The 22946-nt window shown below is 40.9% G+C and overlaps 1 protein-coding gene across 1 annotated transcript in view; it reads left to right on the forward strand.

Moving 5' to 3' along the window:
• shank2b (SH3 and multiple ankyrin repeat domains 2b) overlaps positions 1-22946 on the forward strand; it is a 222288-nt gene that overhangs the window by 130968 nt on the left and 68374 nt on the right. Inside the window, exons 14-15 of the mRNA XM_085358502.1 lie at positions 9776-9858; positions 12375-12499. Of these exons, the coding sequence (XP_085214628.1) occupies positions 9776-9858; positions 12375-12499 (208 nt within the window). The remainder of the gene's footprint in view (positions 1-9775; positions 9859-12374; positions 12500-22946) is intronic.

Raw genomic sequence — 22946 nt, forward strand, 5'->3', positions numbered from 1 at the left:
TCTAGCCCCTACGGTTAGGAAATTATGGTCATTTGTTTGAGGGGAGTCCTCACTATGAGAAATAGGCTGCAATAATCCTGTGCCTCTCTGTCCTGCGTGTGTAAAAAGATGCACCTGTTTTGGCGGGAAAACGTAAACAGCCACTCTGATTGGTGGATTTAAATTCGGCAGCTCTCTCCCTCTGTGTGTGTGTGTGTGTGTGTGTGTGTGTGTGTGTGTTTAGTGGGAGAGAGAGGACCCTGCCCTTATTTGGCAGCATGTCATTGTAGGATTTAAATTGAATATAGTTAGACTGGTTGACTGGATTAGAGCCTGTGTTTGTGTGTCCCTCTGTGCATTTGTGTTTCAATATGCCTCCATATTTGTAATTTTGTAAGTTATTACTATTCTGCTAAATGATACTATTTCTGCTTTTCATAAGATTTGTGCCTAATATAGTATTTCTGCTAAATTATAGTATTTATTATTTTTATAGGATTTGTGCCAAACATAGTATTTCTGCTAAATTATAGTATTTCTGCTTTTTATACTATTTGTGCCTAATATAGTATTTCTGCTTTTTATAGGATTTGTGCCTAATATAGTATTTCTGCTTTTTATAGGATTTGTACCTAATATAGTATTTCTGCTTTTTATAGGATTTGTGCTTAATATAGTATTTCTGCTAAATTATAGTATTTCTGCTTTTTATAGTATTTGTGCTAAAACATAGTATTTCTACTAAATGTAGTATTTATGCTTAATCATAGTATTTCTATATATTTCTGCCAGGTCCCCAGGCAGCCAATCCTCTGTGAGGACTTAGACATTCAAATTTTCAAATCAGGGCCTGCACGGTTTCCCAGCCAATCATATATGTGTCCTGAGGCATTCAAATTTGCATATTAGGGCCTTCATGGCTTCTAAGCCAGCCAATCATATCTGAGGGCTGAGGAATTCAAATCCACAAATCAGGGCCTGCACAGCTTCCCAGCCAGCCAATCATGTATGTGGGCTCCAGGTATTCAAATTTGCATATTGGGGAATTCGTGGCTTCTAAGTCAACAAGTCATCCATGTCATATATCTCTAAAAATTCATATTTTAATGATAAATTGTCAACACTTGAAGATTCCCCCATCTCTTCTGAACAAAACGGTGTAAGAATGACCGCTCTAGCCCCTATGGTTAGGAAATTATGGTCATTTGTTTGAGGGGAATCCTCACTATGTGAAATAAACTGAAAGAAGCAGGTCTATGTCTCTGTGCTGCGTGTGTAAAAAGATGCACCTGTTTTGGCGGGAAAACGTAAACAGCCTCTCTGATTGGTGGATTCAAATTCAGCAGCTCCCAGGCTGACCTAGAAACTTAGTCCTCTCTCCCTGTGTGTGTGTGTGTGTGTGTGTGTGTGTGTGTGTGTGTGTGTGTGTGTGTGTGTGTGTGTTTAGTGGGAGAGAGAGGACCCTGCCCTTATTTGGCAGCATGTCATTGTAGGATTTAAATTGAACATAGTTAGACTGGTTGACTGGATTAGAGCCTGTGTTTGTGTGTCCCTCTGTGCATTTGTGTTTCAATAAGTTATTACTATTCTGCTAAATCATAGTATTTCTGGTACTTTTCGGTACTTGTGCTAAATACAGTATTTCTGCTAAATCATACTATTTCTGCTTTTCATAGGATTTATGCCTAATATAGTATTTCTGCTAAATTATAGTATTTCTGCTTTTTATAGGATTTGTGCCTAACATAGTATTTCTGCTAAATTATAGTATTTCTGCTTTTTATAGGATTTGTGCCTAACATAGTATTTCTGCTAAATTATAGTATTTCTGCTTTTTATACTATTTGTTCTAAATTATAGTATTTCTGCTTTTTATAGGATTTGTGCTTAATATAGTATTTCTGCTAAATTATAGTTTTTCTTCTTTTTATAGTATTTGTGCTAAAACATAGTATTTCTACTAAATGTAGTATTTATGCTTAATAATAGTATTTCTATATATTTCTGCCAGGTCCCCAGGCAGCCAATCCTCTGTGAGGACTGAGACATTCAAATTTTCAAATCAGGGCCTGCACAGTTTCCCAGCCAATCAAATAAGTGTCCTGGGGCATTCAAATTTGCATATTGGGGCCTTCGTGGCTTCTAAGCCAGCCAATCATATCTGAGGGCTGAGGAATTCAAATCCACAAATCAGGGCCTGCACGGCTTCCCAGCCAGCCAATCACATATGTGGTCTCAGGCATTCAAATTTGCATATTGGGGAATTCGTGGCTTCTAAGTCAACAAGTCATCCATGTCATATATCTCTAAAAATTCATATTTTAATATTAAATTGTCAACACTTGAAGATTCCCCCATCTCTTCTGAACAAAACGGTGTAAGAATGACCGTTCTAGCCCCTACGGTTAGGAAATTACGGTCATTTGTTTGAGGGGAGTCGTCACTATGAGAAATAGACTGCAAAAATCCTGTGTCTCTCTGTGCTGCTGCGTGTGTAAACAGATGCACCTGTTTTGGTGGGGAAAAGTGCACAGCCTCTCTGATTGGTGGATTCAAATTCACCAGCTCCCAGGCTGACCTAGAAACTTACTTCTCTCTCCCTGTGTGTGTGTGTGTGTGTGTGTGTGTGTGTGTGTGTGTGTGTGTGTGTGTGTGTGTGTGTGTGTGTGACAGAGAGAGAGAGAGAGAGAGAGAAAGCCTTTTAATGGGATGATCCCATTGTAAGATTCAAATTCAATATATTTAGACTGGTTGACTGAATTGGATCTTGTGTGTGTGTCTCTCTGTGCATGTGTGTTTCCTCATGTGTACATATTTGTAATTGTGTGGCAGTCATAAATTTTTTTGCTGATTTTTGTCATTTAACAAGTATATTTGAGGGAACCTCAGCATGTTCAGCATTTTTTCAGCTGTCCATTTTGCTTTTCCAATTTTTCTGTTTAACTTATTACTATTGTGCTAAATCACACTATTTCTGCTATTTTATAAGATTTGTGCTTAATATACTATTTCTGCTTTTATAGGATTTGTGCTTAATATAGTATTTCTGCTTTTTATAAGATTTGTGCTTAATATAGTATTTCTGCTAAATTTAGTATTTCTGATTAATTATAGTCTTTCTACTAAATCATAGTACAGTATTTCTGCTTTTTATGGGATTTGTGCTAAAACAAAGTATTTCTACTAAATGTAGTATTTATGCTTAATCATACCATTTCTGCTTTTTATAGGATTTGTGCTTAATATAGTATTTCTGCTAAATTATAGTATTTCTGCCAAATTATAATATTTGTGCTAAAACATAGTCTTAATTTAAAATTACAATATTCATAGTTCATCACAGTGTCTCTGGTAAATCACAATATTTCTGCTCTGTTGTACTATTTTTCTAAATCATAGTGTTTCTGTAATGTTTAAGTATTTTTGGCTAAATATATTCTTTCTGTTATCTTATACTATTTCTGCTAAATTCTTGTATTTTTGAGAAGTTATCATGTTTCTGGTAAGTTACAATATTTCTGCTAAATTCTGCTATGCTATTGTATTTCTGCCAAGTATTATGTTTCCTCTAAGATATTGCAGTTCTGCTAAGTTATTCCATTTTAGCAAACTTCTTTTGCTTCTGCAAAGTTTTTACAATTTCTGCAACTTTTCAGCTTTTTCAGCTACTTTTTGCATACAGCTTCAGCTTTAAGCATCCACACTGCATTTTCGCAGGAAATGCAAATTTTTCTAGTTATTATTATTATTATCCATCCGTCCATTCGCTTCCTCCTTTTCAGGGTCACGGGGGGCGCTGGAGCCTGTCCCAGCTGTCATAGGGCGAGAGGCGGGGTACACCCTGGACAGGTCGCCAGTCTGTCGCAGGGCCAACACACAGGGACAGACAACCATTCACACTCACATTCACTCCCGCATTCACACCTATGGGCAATTTGGATTAACCAATTAACCTATCCCCACTTATTATTATTATTATTACTATTTATCAGTTATTTTATAAAAAGCAAAGAGTTTCAAATAATTCTAGTGACTGTAACCACTAGACGCTAGTTTTAAATTGCTACATAAAGACATGCTGGAATGTCTGTGCTGATGAAGCTGTGAAGGACACAATGACATTTCTCTCATTGCTCTGCTGGATTTCCTCTGGCACGATTTAGTGAACATGCCGATGGATTTTTCCCCCCCAATATGGGTCAAGGTGAATCATGTCTACACCGCAGTGATGAAGACCAGTTGGCAAAGACTGAAGGCTCATGTGACATTTAAGTCCAATGGAAATCTTAAATTAAACTTTAACCTGAATATCGATGGAGCTTTGACAGCTTTTGTGCTCACTAATGGAACAAACTGTGTCATAACTAATATTTTTCTCAACCTCGACGATTGGCGTGTTGCACTTTTTCCCTTTTGTTGGAAGATTGACTTTTCTAAGGCACTCCGTCCTTCTGGGCTTGTTAAAAATTCATATTTGTTTTTTTAACTGGCAGAGGGGGCTGATAAATTCCGTATGAGGCAGGAAGAGTTTTCTTGGTCTGTGTGTTTGTGGACAGAAAGAAGGTGCCACACTGCTCAAACTAAACTAAGCTGAAGGTAGCACTAAAGTATGACTGGCAGCCTGAATAGTATAATGCAGGTATTCTATAAAACCCTAGTAAAAAGAAAACATATCAAATGTTAAATCTGAGTCTTTTCTTACATTTGAATCCATCCATATGTTTTCAATACGTTACGATCTGAAAGCTTTAAAAACTGGGGGAACAGCTCGCAGTTAATTAGATTATTTGGCAACAGCTCAGTAACATGTTTGGATATAAAAAGAATCCCATCCCAGAAATGATTCACCACTATGTGTAAAATGGTTCAGCAATTAAAGGTTCAGTCACACTAGAATAAAAGCAATATGGCAAATTCGTACAAGAAATACAGAGACATATGACTATCTAGATTTTACACATATTAGGGCAATTTTTCCATTACAGAAATAATTATTTCATGTCCAAAATATCTAAGGCAGCACATCAAAATGTTAAAAAGTAAATCTAGCAATATACCTAAAACAGGATTTGTAATTTATAAAATGTGGAGGTGAAGAGTAGTCATGGGCATGCAGGGACATTTCAGGTTGTGTCATTGTGTCATCATACAGATCTTTACATCATCAAAGGAGTCCCCTACACCAAAGAAAGACACAGCCACACTGGCTTTGCAATTACTTGTTATCAGCAGGTTAGACATGCGACCCTACCGTCTCCGTAGAGCTAGCAGTCTGAACAACAACGACAGCTGGTTGTAAGCTAACATTTTGCCAGCTAGTGTCAAACTTTTCCTCTTACAGTATGTAAGTAAGGTATGATTCGAACATCAAATGAGTTTTTTTCACTAAGCATCAGAGTCAAACAAAGTTGCATCCACTTCCAAGATATTGGCTAACAGTGGCTAACGCTAGCTAATAGCAGCAAAACAGCAGTTTCACCAACAGAAAAGTTTAGCATATTCTCAAAAACTCGCTGTGATTGGTCACCAAACCATATCGGATTGCTTTACAAGCATTACAATGATGTTTTTATTGCTGTATTTCACCATTTTTGATACCATAATCCACAGGTACTCTCTTCTTCCACTCCATTACTCTTCAAATCTGAAATGTAAACAGGAAATCGCTCCTTGCTGATAAAGACTGCAATGGAATTGGAGTAGAAAGAAAGCCAGATGTCAGATGCATCAACTCTTGGCTGTCTGAAATAGAACGCTGATGATGCTGGTGCCCAAAGAGTCAATTTCACAGTCATATGTCACAGATGATAATGCACAAAGTAATGAAATGATGACTAGGAGTACACGCCCACATATTCTAACCACCATGAGCTTACATCATTTTCTCCAGCAGCCATCAGTCATGTAAGGAAACAACTTATTGCTGTGCTCTTTAGCCAGAACTCCAAACCCCAATAAAAAGTTTCATGTAGACAGCAGAAGAGCGATATCATAGCATAACATATAGAGCCTCTCATGCTGACTATAAATACATCATTGCCTCCCACAGTCCAGACCAAGGCAGCGTTCTCACTGGGGTAAGCCAGCACTTTATCCCATACATCCTGGGGAGCGTGTCGCACACCCGTTATCTCCCACTCTGTTTTGATAAAACAGCCTCAGCCTGATGTCCCCCTCTCATTAACTATCGAATAGGACACTTCCTGTCAGGCCCTTTCCCGTACCCTGCTGTGCTGACCTATTGAAATGTCCACCGTGTAAGATTTAGGTGATCATGGTGTGATTACCAGTGACCGCCTACTTTAGGCTGGAGGGTGTCTGCGAGTGAGTGAGCAAGTGTAAGGGAATGCTGGGAGATAACCTTCAGTATGTCAGCAGTGCCGGCCTCCTTCCTATCCAGACAGATTGCGTTGCTAAGGGAACTGTTGCTAGGATGGCACTAGCTCCTCTCTCTCCTTCTTTGTTCTCCCTTCTCTCTCCCTCTCTCTTTTCCTTCTCTCTCTCATCCCACATGTCTATTCACTGCAATCCTTGTGCCTAATATAAGCTGAATGATGCACTTTCAACAAACACCTCAGGCTGGAGCAGCAAACTTGGCCTTTTACTTGGACCTCTCCCCAGCCAGTTTCATGGTCAGTTCTGCTTGGCAGCTCAGATGATGCTGGTCAGTCTCACCACAGCAGGCTCGGCCACGATCACTGCAGGGAATGAGAGGTTGAATGTTGCATGCATATAGAAAAAGAACAAAATAGTTGTAGTTAATATATGCAGAGCTGAGGAGAAGATGTCTGATTAGACCGTTTACATAAAGGGGTGCCTCTGTATTTGGAGCAATCCTGCTGTTTTTGTGGAGATGCTGCATTGCCTTGTAGAGGATTCCTCAAACACAAGTGCAGTGTAACGGTTTAGGTTAGGACTAGCAATCATAGCTGACGCTGATGCTAAACATCGCAGATATATGCATATCAAACACCATTTGCAGTATGACTGCACTAGACATTTAGCATTGCCATTAATTAGCAAAAAGAACAGAGGATTTCAGTAGAATATCAACCTACTAGTACATCATTTGACCGCAGCATTAAAACTACATGCCTAATATTGTCTGGGTACCTCTTGGACCATCAAAACCTCTCCGAGTTATCGGTTCAGAAGGTTTGATGGTTTCCTCTGCACTATGACTTCACAGCAAGAAATATCTGGGTTTGAACCCACTGGTCAGCTTCGGCCTTTCTGTGTGGACTTTGCATGTTCTATCTTTTCTGGCTTGGGTTTTCTCCCACAGCCCAAAGACATGTACATGTTAAATGAATTTGTGATTGTAATGATGCTGTGGATGTGAGAATTTGTGGTTGTCAGTCTCTTTGTAGCCCTGTGGTGAGCTGGTGACGTGTCCAGGGCGTATCTGCAAACAAACTGGACTTTGAAGGTCAAGATTTCTCAGCACAACACCGCATAATATCAAGCTGACCAATATAATTCACTTCACCTCTCAGTTATTTCAATGATGTGGCTGATGAGTGTAGCCTTATGCTACAGAGTCATTTTAAGAAAGGGCTATTAAACACTATTAATCCATGTGTTTATGAAAACAGCCATTTAAGCAAAGTCTACAGATTTGCAAGGCTAGACCAACAAAGGAAGAGAAGGTCCGATATTAAGATAACCTTTCTGAAAAAATTACTTTTTTCACTCAGAGGAGTTGTTGCATGTTAAATTTTTTTTTTTATATACAATCAATTTTTTTAACATGCAAAAAGGGGGAGGATCCCCCACTTTATGGGGGAACACGCTTTTAAAATTGTAGTCTCATGCACCTCTGTGTGCAGATTACCACAACCATGGCCTCACTGAGGAGTACTCTAAAGGACAAAGCACATAGCTTATGATACTTCATGCTTGTTTCTTTTAACTTCTATTTCAAGCTATTCAGCTGACAAGTAGGGGAGACTCAGAGCAACTGCAACTTTTTTCTTTTTTTTTCTTTTTTTTTTACTACAGTGTACATGTACACTCACTGGCCATTTTGTTAGGTACACCTGTTTTGGTCCTTGTTAATACAAATATATATGTCAGCCAATCACATGGCAGGAACCCGGTTCATTTATGCATGTAGACATGGTCAAGATGAACTGCTAAAGTACAAACTGACCATCAGAATTGGGAACAAAGGTGGCTGAAGTGACTGTGGCATGATTGTGCATGCCAGATGAACTGGTCTGAGCATTTCAGAACCTGCTGCTCATCTACTTGGATCCCACACAAACATCTCAAAGTTGTCTAAAAAAGAAGAGTTCTCTTAGTGAGTATGGCGTGTTGATGTTAGAGGTTAGAATGGCTCATTCTAAAAAGATAATGGGACAAAAGTAACTCAAATAACCACAAGGGAGCATCAATTAAATGCCACAGCCTACCCGAGTATCGATGCTGGCCATGTCCATCCCGTCATGACCACAGTGCACCAATCTTCTGATTGCTGCTTCCAACAGGAGATTGTCACAAAGCTCATATAATTTCAAACTGGTTTCTTGAACCAGAGATTTAAAGAAACAATGCAGATGGAAATGGTTACAAAGTCATTTCTAAAGCTTTAAGACCAACAAACCACAGGGAGGGCATCTATGGAGAAAACCTGGAACAGGAGTGGCCAAAGTTACTACCAAAGTGCATTCATGTTGATTCAGGAGGTCAAGAAAAAGCCCAAAACATCATCGAAAGAACTTCACGTCTCACTTGTTTCAATGAAGTCAGTGAAAGATAAGAAAGACACTGGGCAAAAATGGCATTCATGGTTTATTACCGTGGCCAGAAAGAACACAAAGGCACAAATAAAACATAATGATTTTTAAGTCGTCCCAGTACAACTCGGAGCAATTCCTTTCCCCAGGACTGTACCACTAACTCAGACTGACTTCATACAAAGATCAGGATCTGAGCAGCTCTTCAAACAAACAAACATTCAACTTTATTCATTCAGTCATCAGTGTTTGTTACTGCTCTGATTATAAAAACTGTTTCCGGTGTCCCCTTAAGTCGTTGTTGTTGTTTTTTAATTAAGATGTGATTCTAATAAAGCGCTGTATAAAACTGATCCGATCCTCCGCTGGGTCATCAATCAGTGAGTCCGCCGTCACCGCCTCACTGCTGCTGCCCCCCTCCCTCCCCACCAACCTGTCGGGTGCAGCGCGCAGCACACCTAGACATCTCTCCGTCCACAGCGTGGCTCCCTCCCTCCCTCTCTGTCTCTCTCTCGCTTTCTCTCCCTCCACCTCCCAACCCGGGGAGCTCCAGCCTTCCTTCCCGCCTCATGATGAGCCGTTAGAGGCTATCACCACCAGCCTGATGTCGCGTCTCCTCGGCGGCGCAGCACTCCCGCACGCCGGGTCAGAGCCGCCTCCTCCTCCTGCGCAACGGGAGCAGCAGCGGAGGTAACCGCGCCATCGACCAGGAGAAGCGGACAGGGAGCGACTGCGGCGGGGAGAGGGCAGGGAGGCGCTTCTCGTGCGTCGTCTACCCCCGGTTTGTGTTTCTGCTGTTTTTTTCTCGGAGATGATGTCGCCGGGCTCCCGGGGCCGCTGTCATACCGTTTGATAGAGACAGAGGCCGACAAGAGGAGGAGGGGGGAGGAGGCAGCGGTGGTGGTGGTGGTGGGGTGGGGTCAGGGTTGCCCTGCCCTGCCCTGGCCGGACTAGCGCTCCACCAGCAGTATGAACCTCCACTCGGGCAGGGCGTCCGTGGCCATGCTGCGGATGATGGGTTGTGCTAACGGGCGCTCTGCTCGGCATCTCCTCCACAGTGACTGCGTGGTGGACGAGAAGACGGTGGTGCTGCAGAAAAAGGAGAATGAGGGATTTGGCTTCGTCCTGCGTGGGGCAAAAGGTAGGAGCATTTATCGACTTAGCTACTTTTTGTGATTGTTATTCGGATCTGTTCTCCCTTTCTCCCCAAACCGAAGGATCCTTATAAGTCATCAACACTGACATGCCTCATGAAACTATTCACCAATATATGTCAATTTGCATTTAAATTTCAAGTTTAAGCCTTCTCACTCAGAGGCGTGTGTCTGCGTGGCACTACAAAAACATGCAGATAAGTTCCACTAGAAATATACTTATAGAAACTTTAATGCACATAAGGAGTGATTGCACGCCAGCACTCATTTGATTGCACATAAGTCTGCCTACATTTTAATGTCTTTTCATGCATGCTGCAGAGGTCTGTGAACATCTGTAACAACATCTGTAACAACATCAGACTGAAGGCCTTTTTTATTCTTTTTTTTGGTTAAGTAAGTCTGCGTGTAGCCGTCTTTGTTGTGTCCGCCATCCTTCACCTCTTTCCACCACACCAGGAGTTGTTGTGATAAGAGTGGCCTACCCATGCAGTTTGCCGTTTCACCAGGCTGTAAGATTGGCACTAAAAATAGCCAGTTTGAGCTGCTGCATCGGTTTCTATGACGATTCTCGCCATGTCATAATCCACGTTTGCATTCTACAACTGTGCGCCGCTGTTCCATTGGTCTACACCATGGTTACTGTCGAGAGGTAAATTTAGTATGTTCATGTTTTTTTAAGGCACATACAGAGAGAGGGGGAGAAAAAGGAGAGGGACTGACATGAAGGGAGAGGAAAGAGGGATTTGGCTTGAAAAACAAGAGGAATGTTCTAGTCATCCTAACACACATTGCTATCACTCCGGGGGAACTGACCCAGCTGAGCTTATCCTGCACTGCACGGGGTGAACAGGCATACACAAACTCACAAACATGCGCTGATGCTCGAGCTGTCACATAAGCTCACATCCTCTTTTGTGCTCTGCAGTTCAGCCTCTCTCTTCTCTCTCCCTTGCGCTCGCTGTCTCTCGTCCTCCTCTGTCACTGTGTCACACACAGACAGACACCTAAAGAAACACAGTCATCACAATCATGCAAATCCCCTCATAAGTGCTGTGCAGGGTGAGTTATAGGAAACGTCACTTGTCACCGCTGCGTTCTCTCAGTCCAGTATTTTCTAACCTCCCTTCCCGCCACAGAGGGAGCGCGTGCCGCGGCTGCGCGTGATGAAAGTGATAGTAGAGAACAGGAGAGATGGTAAACTTTTCTTAAAACGAGGGATGCTTTTTTGCCACTTTATTCCCGAGAAACAAAGAATTTTACGAATTTGCTTTATTATTAAAATTAATGAACAAGTCTTGCTCACACAGAGACTTGACATGGGGAGTATGGCCAGACTATATTAATAGTTGTATATGTTGTGCTTTATGTTGCTTTCTTATCATAAGCCTGAGAGAATGACTTTAGCACGGAATAATCTCCTTATTCGTACTTTGTTCAGCCACTACTAACCATCTAGTTTCCTGACTCCTGCTTCCCTACCGGCAGGCTGACCGAGTCGCTATTGTGCTGGTCCTTGATGTCATTCACCTGCCTTTCAAGAACGTTTCTCGCCCCCCCTCCACTGCTATGGACTGCAGCCGGTGATAATAATCGAGGTCACAGCAGACCTCCAGGGCAGAGCAAGAACTGCTCCTGAGCTGTGCAGTGAAATGGAGAGTCATTCTAAACTGTTGCAGCTGGTAAAAGTGGTTCACATGCTACTATGCTGAGCTCAAGCAGGCTGCAAAGCAGGACAAATGCCTACATGCAAGGCAGTTTTTCTTTCCCACTGTCGCCAGGTGCTAGCTCATAGGGGGGGTCATCTGATTGTTATTGTAGGGTCTCACAGTGTAAGGTGGCGGCAACTGTTGTTATGATTTGTCACTGTATAAATAAACCTGAACTGAGTTAATTCTCTGGGTAAAACTGTTTTAAAGTCCATCAAACTGTCAGTTTTGCTGCTTCATGGTCTTAAAAGAATTTTAAATCCTTAGCTGACATATACAAACCCGTTTGTAATGAACATGTAAAAAGCTAAGAATCTGGGTCCAGCTCATGGTAGCCAGGAAGTAACTTTAGGCACACGTGAACGTTGGGTGAAGCTAAAATCCCCCTTTTAATTCTGCCATGGGAGCATTCATGCTTTAATCATACCAATTATTGCTAACCCTCTAGTCAAACCATGACAGTATTAACAGGGCAAATTACACACGCTGATAGACTGTGTGGTTGTTCATCTGCTGCTGTGTATTTTGTAGCTTGCAGAACTGAATGTAACAAATGGGTTACATTCTGTTTAAATGTTTTACAGGTTTTTATACTACGCTGGGGTTAATCTGCCCGTGCACAGAGAATTAACTGACATTTTAAAATCAGGTTTTAAAAAGGTTTTACGTCTTAGATTCATTGTGTCATTGTGTTAACATATACCTGTTTGTTTAGATCTTGTCCCTTTTTAAAACTGCTTTCTTGCATTGTGCCTTATTTTATGGGACCACGCTCTTCTCTCTTTGATGTCCAGCGGATACGCCCATTGAGGAGTTTACTCCCACACCTGCCTTTCCAGCCCTGCAGTACCTGGAGTCTGTGGATGAGGGAGGAGTGGCATGGCAAGCAGGACTTAGGACGGGGGACTTCCTCATCGAAGTAAGAGCTGCTGCAATTATTAAATCATTTTGCTGTTCCTGCGTATGCAATTCGGTGACCGAGCATTGGTCAGACACATTAACGGAGCTGAAGTTTCTGGACGAGTTTTGCTTAGTAACACGGGTTGAAAATGTTGGTTTTGTTGTGTGGTTTTTGGTGCATTTTACCTCAGTGCTCCTGGTTGTCATGTTGGCAGTGGGACATGCTACCCTTCTTATAAAAGGGTTTGCGTACACTCAGAGCTCGCTGTGTTTATGTGTGAATAAGCAAAGTGTGTACAGCATGTGCTGCATTCATCTTTTTGTCCCCTCATTTGACTGGGCTTATTCAGCAAACTCTTCTGAAAGAAAATTTGGCTTGATCGTGCAGACGTTTTCAATAAGACCTCACTCTGTTTGAAAGTGTTTGGGAGCCACTTCACTGTGAAATCATCAGTTTGCATGCAATTAGACCGACAGCTGACTCCTGCCACTTTTGATTGGTATGGTGACTTATGGAGTGAAACATTTTGTCGTCTGGTGAGTGTAGACATTGTCATGGGATTAACAGAGCACTGAGTGAGTCTTAAGGCCTGTCCTTCCTGTTTAGTGCCACTGAGCCACGCCTGAATAGTTGACACGGGACTGATGCTAGCATGTGAATCCACAGCATGTTTGCTTTGTGCAATCCTTGATGAAATATAAAATATACAGACAACATTAACTGCATGTATCAGTTTAGAAGTGTTGCTTGAAGCAGCCAGCACAGACATTCATGTGTTGGGTCTTTTTTTGTTGGGATTTGTTTGGAAACAATATTTTGAATTGTTACACTGTTTAAGTGTTTTCTCCCTTGTCTGTGGTGCAAGTCAGCAGCTGTACGATGCATCATTATATTCCTGCACTTGGGGTTGTACCAGATGCAGAGGGTCACTGAGAGTATATTTGGCCTGATTAAGAGCCTGGTGCATGATGTATAACATGAAACAGTATCTGTTTGTCCTCCATAAGGTGTGATATTACTGCGAGTTGTCAGAGCATTTTTCACCAACTTTAAAAACACCAGGTTAGCTTTGATTAGGTCTATAGTGAGAGTTGATATTTACACATGTTGCTGACTGGATTGCCTGTCCCAGAACTGTATCAAGCACTCAAATATGATATGGAAATGCATTTCATTTGATTTGACTTCCAGTACAGGGTTAGGCTTTTTCTTCCACCACCCTCAACACACCAGACATTTATGTCCCTTTAAGAAATATTCCTGTCTTTGGTTGAAAAGTGAAATGTGGTGGTTTTAGGGCATAACAGAGAGATGAATTCAACCCAATTTCAACCATTCACCAGAATCCCACTGAGCAATTTTCCATGTAACAAAAAACAAACAAAATTTTTTAACTTCAATTATGAAAATCCAGCAGATCCTGTTATTGTTTTAAAAATGCTACATGCTACAATTTGTTGATGCTGTTCGAGCTGTAGCCTCTGTTTCCTGTTCTAGCTGAAAGGATTGGGACCTGGGGTCCGTTCTTCGTACCTCGCTTACTACATCCAAGATCAAATGACACATCCAAGATTAAATCATCGCGCTAACTCTGAGCTCGCTATTCCGGTTCTCCGAACACACCTGTTGTTGACGATTAGTATAGCTGGATGAAGTAATGTGAGATCACTGGGTGGCTTAACAGGGGCTACGCATCGATAGTAGAAACATTGATCGGCAACCCTTTGATTGGTCGGCGAAAATGTCGAAGGAGCGCGCTCGGTATTCTTCGGCAGCAGAGCAAGAACTCTTGATTGAGGGATTTCAGGAGTTTCAGAGTTTAATTAAAACGCAAGGGAACACTGCAAAGGCTGCAAAAGCAAGGCGAGAGGGCTGGCAGAAAGTTGCTGACAAATTAAACTCGTAAGTAATTTAATAATAATAATAATAATAATAATAATAATAATAATAATAATAATAATAATAATAATAATAATAATAATAATTATTATTATTATTATTATTATTATTATATAATATTATATAATAATAATAATAATAATAATAATAATAATAATAATAATAATAATAATAATAATGGATTGGATTTATATAGCGCTTTTCAAGGCACCCAAAGCGCTTTACAATACCACTATTCATTCACTCTCACATTCACACACTGGTGGAGGCAGCTACGGTTGTAGCCACAGCTGCCCTGCGGCAGACTGACAGAAGCCAGGCTGCCATATCGCGCCATCAGCCCCTCTGGCCAACACCAGTAGGCAGTAGGGTAGATTTATTATATTATATTACATTATATCCTCTTTCACATTAGAGCCACGACAGGGCCCACTAGAACATGGGAACAAGTAAAAGTGAAATATAAGAATATTCTACAGAATGGTAAGATTTATCACTTATATTGCTTTTAGTCTCTTGCAAAGAGACCCTGAAATAATCTGTTTGTTTGTTTATAACAGCAACCAAGAAAAGGGCAGAGCAAAAAAAGACAGGTGGTGGTCCTGCACCCCCTCGTCAACAAGTTGGTTAAGTAAATAATACCCTCACGGGAATATCGATATCTCTCTATGAGCACACTGTCGCGCTGAGCTAAAGGATCCTGTCTATCCCGCAATATACGCTGAATTCTGAGAACTCTCCTTATCAATCTTGCACCTTCCGCAATGGGTGGCTCGCGTAAACGGACAGGACATGGCTGCGACAGGCTTCCCAAATCCACCTTCGCTTTTATAGCCGTGGTCTCTCATCAAGATTACACGAAGTAATTTACAATTACTACTCTAAAATATGAATTACATCTGAAATAATCAAATACATGAAATAGAATGATTAATAGTACATTTCCATTTTTTTAGGAAATGACCTGTATGTATCTGTATGAAATCAATAAAAGGATCAAGTGCTGCATTAACTTTAGTTACATTGATAATATTTATTTATGGTAAAACAGTGGTAAAATATCGCTGTTGCTTTCGTATAAATGAAGCGGACATACCTGAGTGGCCGCGATCTAATCCTGTTTACATGAAGTAAACCTGCTCCCGAGCAGGTTTACGCTTACGGATCTGTTGCTATGGCAGCAAGTCCCGGATGAGCTTCGGAGAACCGAACGATCCAGGATCATGCGAAATCGTCAACAATCAAATCCAGCTAACTTACTTAGCGGGGTACGAAGAACGGACCCCTGGTGTGGTCTTTTTTTTTGCTTTAAGCTTCAATGTGTTGTGTGTTCAGGGATGCACGTCTGAATACTTTAGTTGTAACGAGGTTTTATTTGAATTACCGGCACCTTCCTTTTAGCTCAAAGAAGTCAGGCTGTTCTCCTCTGCCATCTCTGTACACTGTGTAAACCATAAAGATGGTTATGTGGGAAAATACCAGTAACTCAGTAGTTTCTGAAATATTCAGACCAGCCCATCTGACTCCAGTAACCTTGACATGTTCAAAGTCACTTAAATCTCATTTCCTCCCTGTTTTGGTGCTCAGTTTGAACTTCAGCAAGTTGACTTGACCATGTCTAGATCCATAAACACATACATTGCTCCCATGTGATTGGTCCATTTCATATTTGGGTAATGAGCAGGTGAACAGGTGTGGCTACTGAAGCAGTCGGTAAATGTATTTTAGCAAAACAATTATTTGATCCCTGCTGTATTTGTAGATTTGCTCGTTAGCAGAGAAATTAAAACCAGCTTCATTTTAATGGCGAGTGGCAGAATATCAAAATACAAACAAACAAAAGAAACATGAAGGTTATAACATGATTTGCAAGTCACTGAGTAAAATATTTGGTCTCAAGCAAAACATGACTTAGTACTTGGTGGAGAAAACCTTGTTGGTGCGCACAGATGTAAGAAGTTTCTTGTAGTAAGCAGAAAAACAGCCCCAAAGCATGATGTTTCCACCTCCACACGTGACTGTGTGGAGGTGGCCAAAGAAGTCGATTTTGGTTTCATTTGACCACCTGACCTCAGGTCATTGGTTTAATATGGACCCAATGAAGAGAAGCCAGTTTAGGAGAATATGCTCTCTCTCTCTCAGTCCTTTAATTAAAGCATTCAGGGAGTTTTTACGACATCCTGATAATAACGAATTACCACAATCGAGCCTAGAAGTAATAAATGCATGAACTAGTTTTTCAGCATCACTCAGTGACAGGATGCTTCTCATTTAAGAGATACTGCTCAAATTAGGGCTGAACGATTATGGAAAATAATCTAATTGCGATTTTTTTTGCCCCAATATTGCGATTGCGATGCGATATGCGATTATTTTTTAAGGTCTTTGTCTTCTGTATTATTAAACAAAGACAAGCAATACATCATATAGTATGGCCAATACTATATTACATTAATTTTAAACTGTTCTTTCCTGGAAGACAGACCTCTGTTATGATGACATGAGGTGATGCATGAATTGATGACTGACATTTTTATTTAACTTCTTCAATCACAACAGTATATTTGAACATACACAATAGTTTATTTTTAGCTTACAAACATCTGAGCATAAAGTGCTGACAAGGAACCCTGGTGTAAACATTAAAATGAAAGTCAGTACAATGTGCAGATTGCAGAAATATACATAAAAAAATCAGTGGCTTTACCACACTCAGTTTTTCGACATCTGTGAACTACTAGACAGTCATTCAATTAAAAAATATTAAATAAATAAAACTAATAAATAAAAAATACACACATCTTACTGATCTCTGCAGTCAGTAACATTACACATAAAGTGCAAACATAATAGCAATTGTATAAACACACACACAAACACGCCTTTAAAGTTTAAAGGCGTGAAATTGGACGGTCTAGTTCTGATTAGCGTCACCGCTGTCTCGGTGGAGTTTAATAAACTCGGCCGTCTGCTTCTTGCTATCTAAAATATAACCAGACACTGGCGTAAATTCTCGACTGTCTCATACTTCTGTTTAATAAGTTTTCTGTTTGACGTTTAGTCAGCTGTGTGAAAACCAAGGAGGAACCCACCCGGGGGATTAATAAAGTTTTATTTTATCTAATCTAATAACTTTAATCTCAGCCAAACCGATTTACTCACGAACAAACAAAACACTGAAAAAAGCCCAACAATAACATTTTTAGGTTGTCTAAGTGACTTATATATTACGTTTAACCCGAGCAGCGAAACTCCGCGGTGATCTGAAAATGATGTGCCGGGAGTTGTGCCGTTCTCGGCCGCATCAGTAACCCTCGAGCTCCCGGCTAGCTGTCGAGCTGGTGGGTAGCAGACGCCTCTGAAAACGTCGAAGCACTTTTGCAAATATGGGATATCTTGATAAACCGAGCAGATATTTGATGTTTACACAACTACTTTCTCGCCTGAAAATATGTTAAAAGTTTATTTTGTGACCCTGAAAGATTAGTATGAGTAATTTTAAAACTTAGTAGCGGCCGCCATTGCTGGAAACTGGAGTTTGGCTGGGCCGCGCTATGAATTCTGGGATATGGTAGTAATTTGGACAGCCTTCGGCACGTCGCTGTGACGTAATCGGTCTACAAATGCGGCCTCAGGAGGATGCAGCCCATGAATTTGGACATGTCCAGAGTATAATCGCAGCCTTTGCGGTTAGAAAATTGCACTTGATCATGTCGCGATATTATCGCAAATGCGATATATCGTTCAGCCCTAGCTCAAATGAAAGAAAGCAGTCCTACTTATTTGTTTAATATGTGCGTTGAAGGACATGTCCTGGTCAGAAAGGACTCCAAGATTCCTCACAGTGTTACAGAAGGTCAAAGTCAAGCCTGAAAATTAGAGGTCATTGTGGTCTTTATACCTTTAAGACATTCCTGCCTAATTGGTGTGTGTTATCTGGCTTCATGGACAGATAGAGCTGGGTGTCATCAGCATAGCAGTGAAAATGTATGCTATGTCTTCTGATGATGCTGCCTAAGGGAAGCATGTATAATGTAAACAGAATTGGTCCTAGCACTGAACCCTGTGGAACTCCATAATTAACCTCAGTGTGTGAAGAGGACTCTCCATTTACATGCACAAACTGGAGTCTATTAGATAGATATGATACAAACCACTGCAGTGCAGTACCTGTAATACCTACAGCATGTTCTAATCGCTCTAATAGGATATTATGGTCGACAGTATCGAACGCTGCACTGAGGTCTAGCAGGACAAGCACAGAGATGAGTCCACTGTCAGAGGCCATAAGAAGATCATTTGTAACCTTCACTAAAGCTGTTTCTGTGCTGTGATGAGCTCTGAAACCTGATTGAAACTCTTCAAATAAGCCTCTGCAGATGATCTGTTAGCTGTTTGACAACTACTCTTTCAAGGATGTTTGATATGAAAGGAAGGTTGGAGATTGGCCTATAATTAGCTAAGACTGCTGGGTGAAGACATGGCTTTTTAAGTACAGTTTTAACTACTTCCAGCTTTTTGCTGATGGTCTTGTAGCCTATTCCAGCCTGATGCAGGTCTACAGGTGGTTGAGAGATTGGAATGGAAGAAATTGCAACTGTGGATAGCTGTGCTTTATACGCATAACAAGTGGAAAACAGGAGTGTATGTAATTGATAAACTGATTCATTTCGTTGTGAGAAAACTTAGATCTATTTCCACCACTCAAACACGCTGTCAGAAAATCATGGCATGCAGTAATTTGTGCTGTTTGTGCTAATAACTGTAAAGTTGTAAAATTAAATTGGTGAACATCGTGCTGAGACACGCTAGCATGTCGTAATGCATGTTGCACATCTGTGTTGTGTATTAACAGCTGAGAGGAGCTCTGTTGTTACAGTTCACAACAGTAAAGACAGATGAGGATGAAGAAAAGAGAGCAGAGATGCCTCCAACTGACTTCTGACCAACAATAGTAACTGTGACTGCTGTTTGGAAGTTTTTCACTTTAAAAAAATAAGATTGATTTTGCTTCATGTCCGATTGTGCAGCTTTAATGTTCTGGCTCAGGAGTATCGGACACACAGAGCTACAGGGAACCAAGTGAGCCAAAGGTAAATGTTACTCGAGGCTGACAGGTGTTTTTACCTGTAGGAGAAATAATTTGAAGAAGAATTTGAAGAATGCATCACACTGGACATTGTCTTAAAGCCAGATTTGACAGCTCTGCTTCTCTGGAAACATTAATACTGATGAAAGACATGTTGAGTAGCAGTTTGCTAAGGACTGACTGCAAAATATTGTGTTTTTAATAATACAACTAAAGATTAGGTCAGTTTTTGTTTTGGATGTGTGCAGTTATATTTTATATATATATATTTGTAACAAGGTTTGTTGTTGTGGCTGTAATTTGTGATGATTGATAACTTCGACCCCGCTGTTTGATTTGCTGCCTAGTAACAGATGTTAAACTGTTGCTGAGTGAATTCAATGAAAGTGGTAAAATGTCATCGATTGGTTGATTTGTTTTGTACCTGACAGATTTAGTTGAAACATTTTCAGAGAAATCTAAGATCAGGAGTCTCCGTCTCACTTTACTCATCTTGGTTTCTGTGTAGTCTGCACAAATGACACTGTGTTGTGTAAGCAGCTGCAGTATCTGATCTCTTGGGGTTATCATCCACTAGTAAGGATTTGTGTTTATCAAAATGACTTGGAATAATCTTTAGTGCTGCTGGGTGTTTCACTAATGTGAGCAAGGCTCCTCACCGAAATGCTTCAGAGTCATTATGGATTTCTGACATACTAGTGCAAATCTCATACTCTGAATACTACTGTAGGAATCTCATCTTGTACGTATCACAAATCACATCAGAGTGGCACATCTTCTATTTTGAGCGAGCTTTTTTTATTCTGTTCTTTTACGAATCCATAACGGCCGTGTGTCTGTAAGCAGCACTGCACTGGGGATTGCTTTATTCTGCCTTTCTGCTAAATGGAGCATCAAATGAAGAGAGCAGACTCTCTGTGTCTGAAGCTCAATGTGACTTCAGCTCAGTCTCCACTTGTCTGTTATTAATTTTATCTCCAAATGTTCTTGCGACCTCTTTAATCATCTCATCAGTCTGTTTCAGAAGGTCCAAAGTCAAAGCTGCCGACGTGTCAGCAGCATCAGTGTCTTTACAAAATGCGTCAGCGGGCTTGAAAATGTTTGACACGTTCACAGCTGTACAGCCTCTAGCTAGTTAGCCAACCACAGCTCATATTCTATAATGAGCGTGTGCAGAATATTACTGCACTGATTCCAGTCACTGTTTTACTGTTTTGCTGTTTTAGTGTAGCACTGCCATCTCCAACCCACAGCCCTTAAATCATGTTTATTTGCACAACGAAGCACACAACTGTCTTATTCCCAGAAACATATTTCACAAAATTCATGCTGGTTCATGTTTGCTACTGTGTTGCATCCTTTTAAGAACACTGTGTTTGGGAGTTCAGAGGAAAGTTGATGATGTTCTGACAGATAGATATTATCCCAATCTTTCTTGATTGCTCAGCAGTTTGAAGTCTCCCATTTTCATATGTTTTGTTTCATAATGACAATTTAGTACAGAGGCATGCTCTTAATATGCGAAGAATGTTGTGTGGTGCTGAAATATACTTTATAAATAAAGCCATTTCCCAAAAAGGGGGTGATGCTGTTGTTAAAATAAACTGGGATATATGTGATTAAAAGCTAACAGCAAATGGGCTGTCTTGTAGCAGTTATGACATAGTGGTGATGCAGTTACCATGGTAGCCTGTTGGCTGTTGTATCTAATCCCATTACAGTCCCAACAGATGACCAGCAATATTGAGCTGCTAAACAGATTTCCAGTGAAGGGATGTCTCTGGCATGTTTGCCTGACAGGTGAACTCTCCATGCTCACATTTCTGCTACATGTGAGGGAGGAAAGTCATGAAGCATTGGGGCTGTGAAACCACTTTTCTGTCTTTAAACACATTTTTAGTGGAATTCTCTCGAGGATGGTGCATGTTGATTTTAAATTCATGGGTTGAATGACAGTAGCAGTGACTCAGAGGCATGCAAAGATGGAAAAACAGAGGAATGTGTTAAAGTAGTAACAACAGGCTTTTGCATGTGGACACTGGGCTGATGCCTTTTTTATTATCCTGCAATTTATTTTCCAAATACCTGGCCATTGCTTTCAATGCTAAATTCAATTCTTGTTTGCGCAAGAATGCACAAGTGTGCTGTTTCTGTCTCCACATTAGCAGAATGCATATCCTCTTGTAGGCATGATTTAAGGCTTGGCTGAGCATCAATCTTTTATTGCCGTTAGCAGCCTGGCATGATGATGCTTGCGTGCATTTTGTGCACTTGTACACAAACACTCAAGTCATCTGTCTAAATGTGTTTAAGTGGGTGCTTGTCGTAGTCCCCATCAATAACTGCGATGCTTCGGCTGTCTGCACTTCCTGTCAGTGCAGCTAGTTGACTTTGTCTGAGTGAGAGAGAGAAAATGAGGGAAACCTTCATTCAAAGCAAAGGAAGGTGAGGGATGTTTGCTGCAATTAAGGGCAGATTTACTAATAGTTTGCACCAGTGCAGAACCCTGTTCTACTGTTACAAAGAACAAAGTCTGGATTTTCTAAAGCACTATAGTGCATATGTATTTGTAGGAGTTGCTCGTTCCGTACTCAGGGCAAGCAGGGCATTTGTTTTGGGAATAGTATTCCTGCTTTTTGCAGATGACTTGGTTCTGTTGACTTCAAGAAAACATAGTCTTCAACAGCAAGCTGATGTTTGAAGTTTTCCAGTTATACGACAAGTTGCGAGGATGAGAGCCTGAAGCCATGGTTGCTGGAAAATGGTAGATTGCTCTTTCTGGTTTTGGGAGAGTCATTGCCACAAGTGAAGGAGTTAGGTACCGGACCAGTAACAAAACACAAGCATGCAGACATCTGTATGGACTCTCCCACTTGCTCCCTGTCCGGTAATGTGGATGGAAATGGAAAAGCTCTTAGAAATAGAATGACAAGCCCAGTCATCCAGAGGGAGTTGGGAGCTGGGAGGAGACTCCTTCTGTAGGAAAGGAGCCAGGCAAAAGGCATCTGATCAGCTGAAGATTTTCTGGGGATGCTCAGCTGGGAGGAGACCCCACGTCAGGCCAGAAACTTGCTCAAGAGATTACATATCTCTTGTGGCCAGAGTAGTACCTCAGGATTCTCCATGAGGAGGATCAGCTGACCCTGAATCCTCCCGTAGTTATGCTGCAATACAGTGGCTTGCAAAAGTATTCGGCCCCCTTGAACTTTCCCACATTTTGTCACATTACAGCCACAAACATGAATCAATGTTATTGGAATTCCACGTGAAAGACCAACACAAAGTGGTGCACACGTGAGAAGTGGAACAAAATCATACATGATTCCAAACATTTTTTACAAATAAATAACTGCAAAGTGGGGTGTGGGTATTTATTCAGCCCTCTGAGTCAATACTTTGTAGAACCACCTTTTGCTGCAGTTACAGCTGCCAGTCTTTAAGGGTTTGTCTCTACCAGCTTTGCACATCTACAGACTG

The sequence above is a fragment of the Diplotaxodon limnothrissa genome, linkage group LG1, assembly GCF_057381915.1.
Source record: "Diplotaxodon limnothrissa isolate DT_005_m linkage group LG1, D_limnothrissa_male_GT1.1, whole genome shotgun sequence".
In the NCBI taxonomy this organism is placed as follows: domain Eukaryota; kingdom Metazoa; phylum Chordata; class Actinopteri; order Cichliformes; family Cichlidae; genus Diplotaxodon; species Diplotaxodon limnothrissa.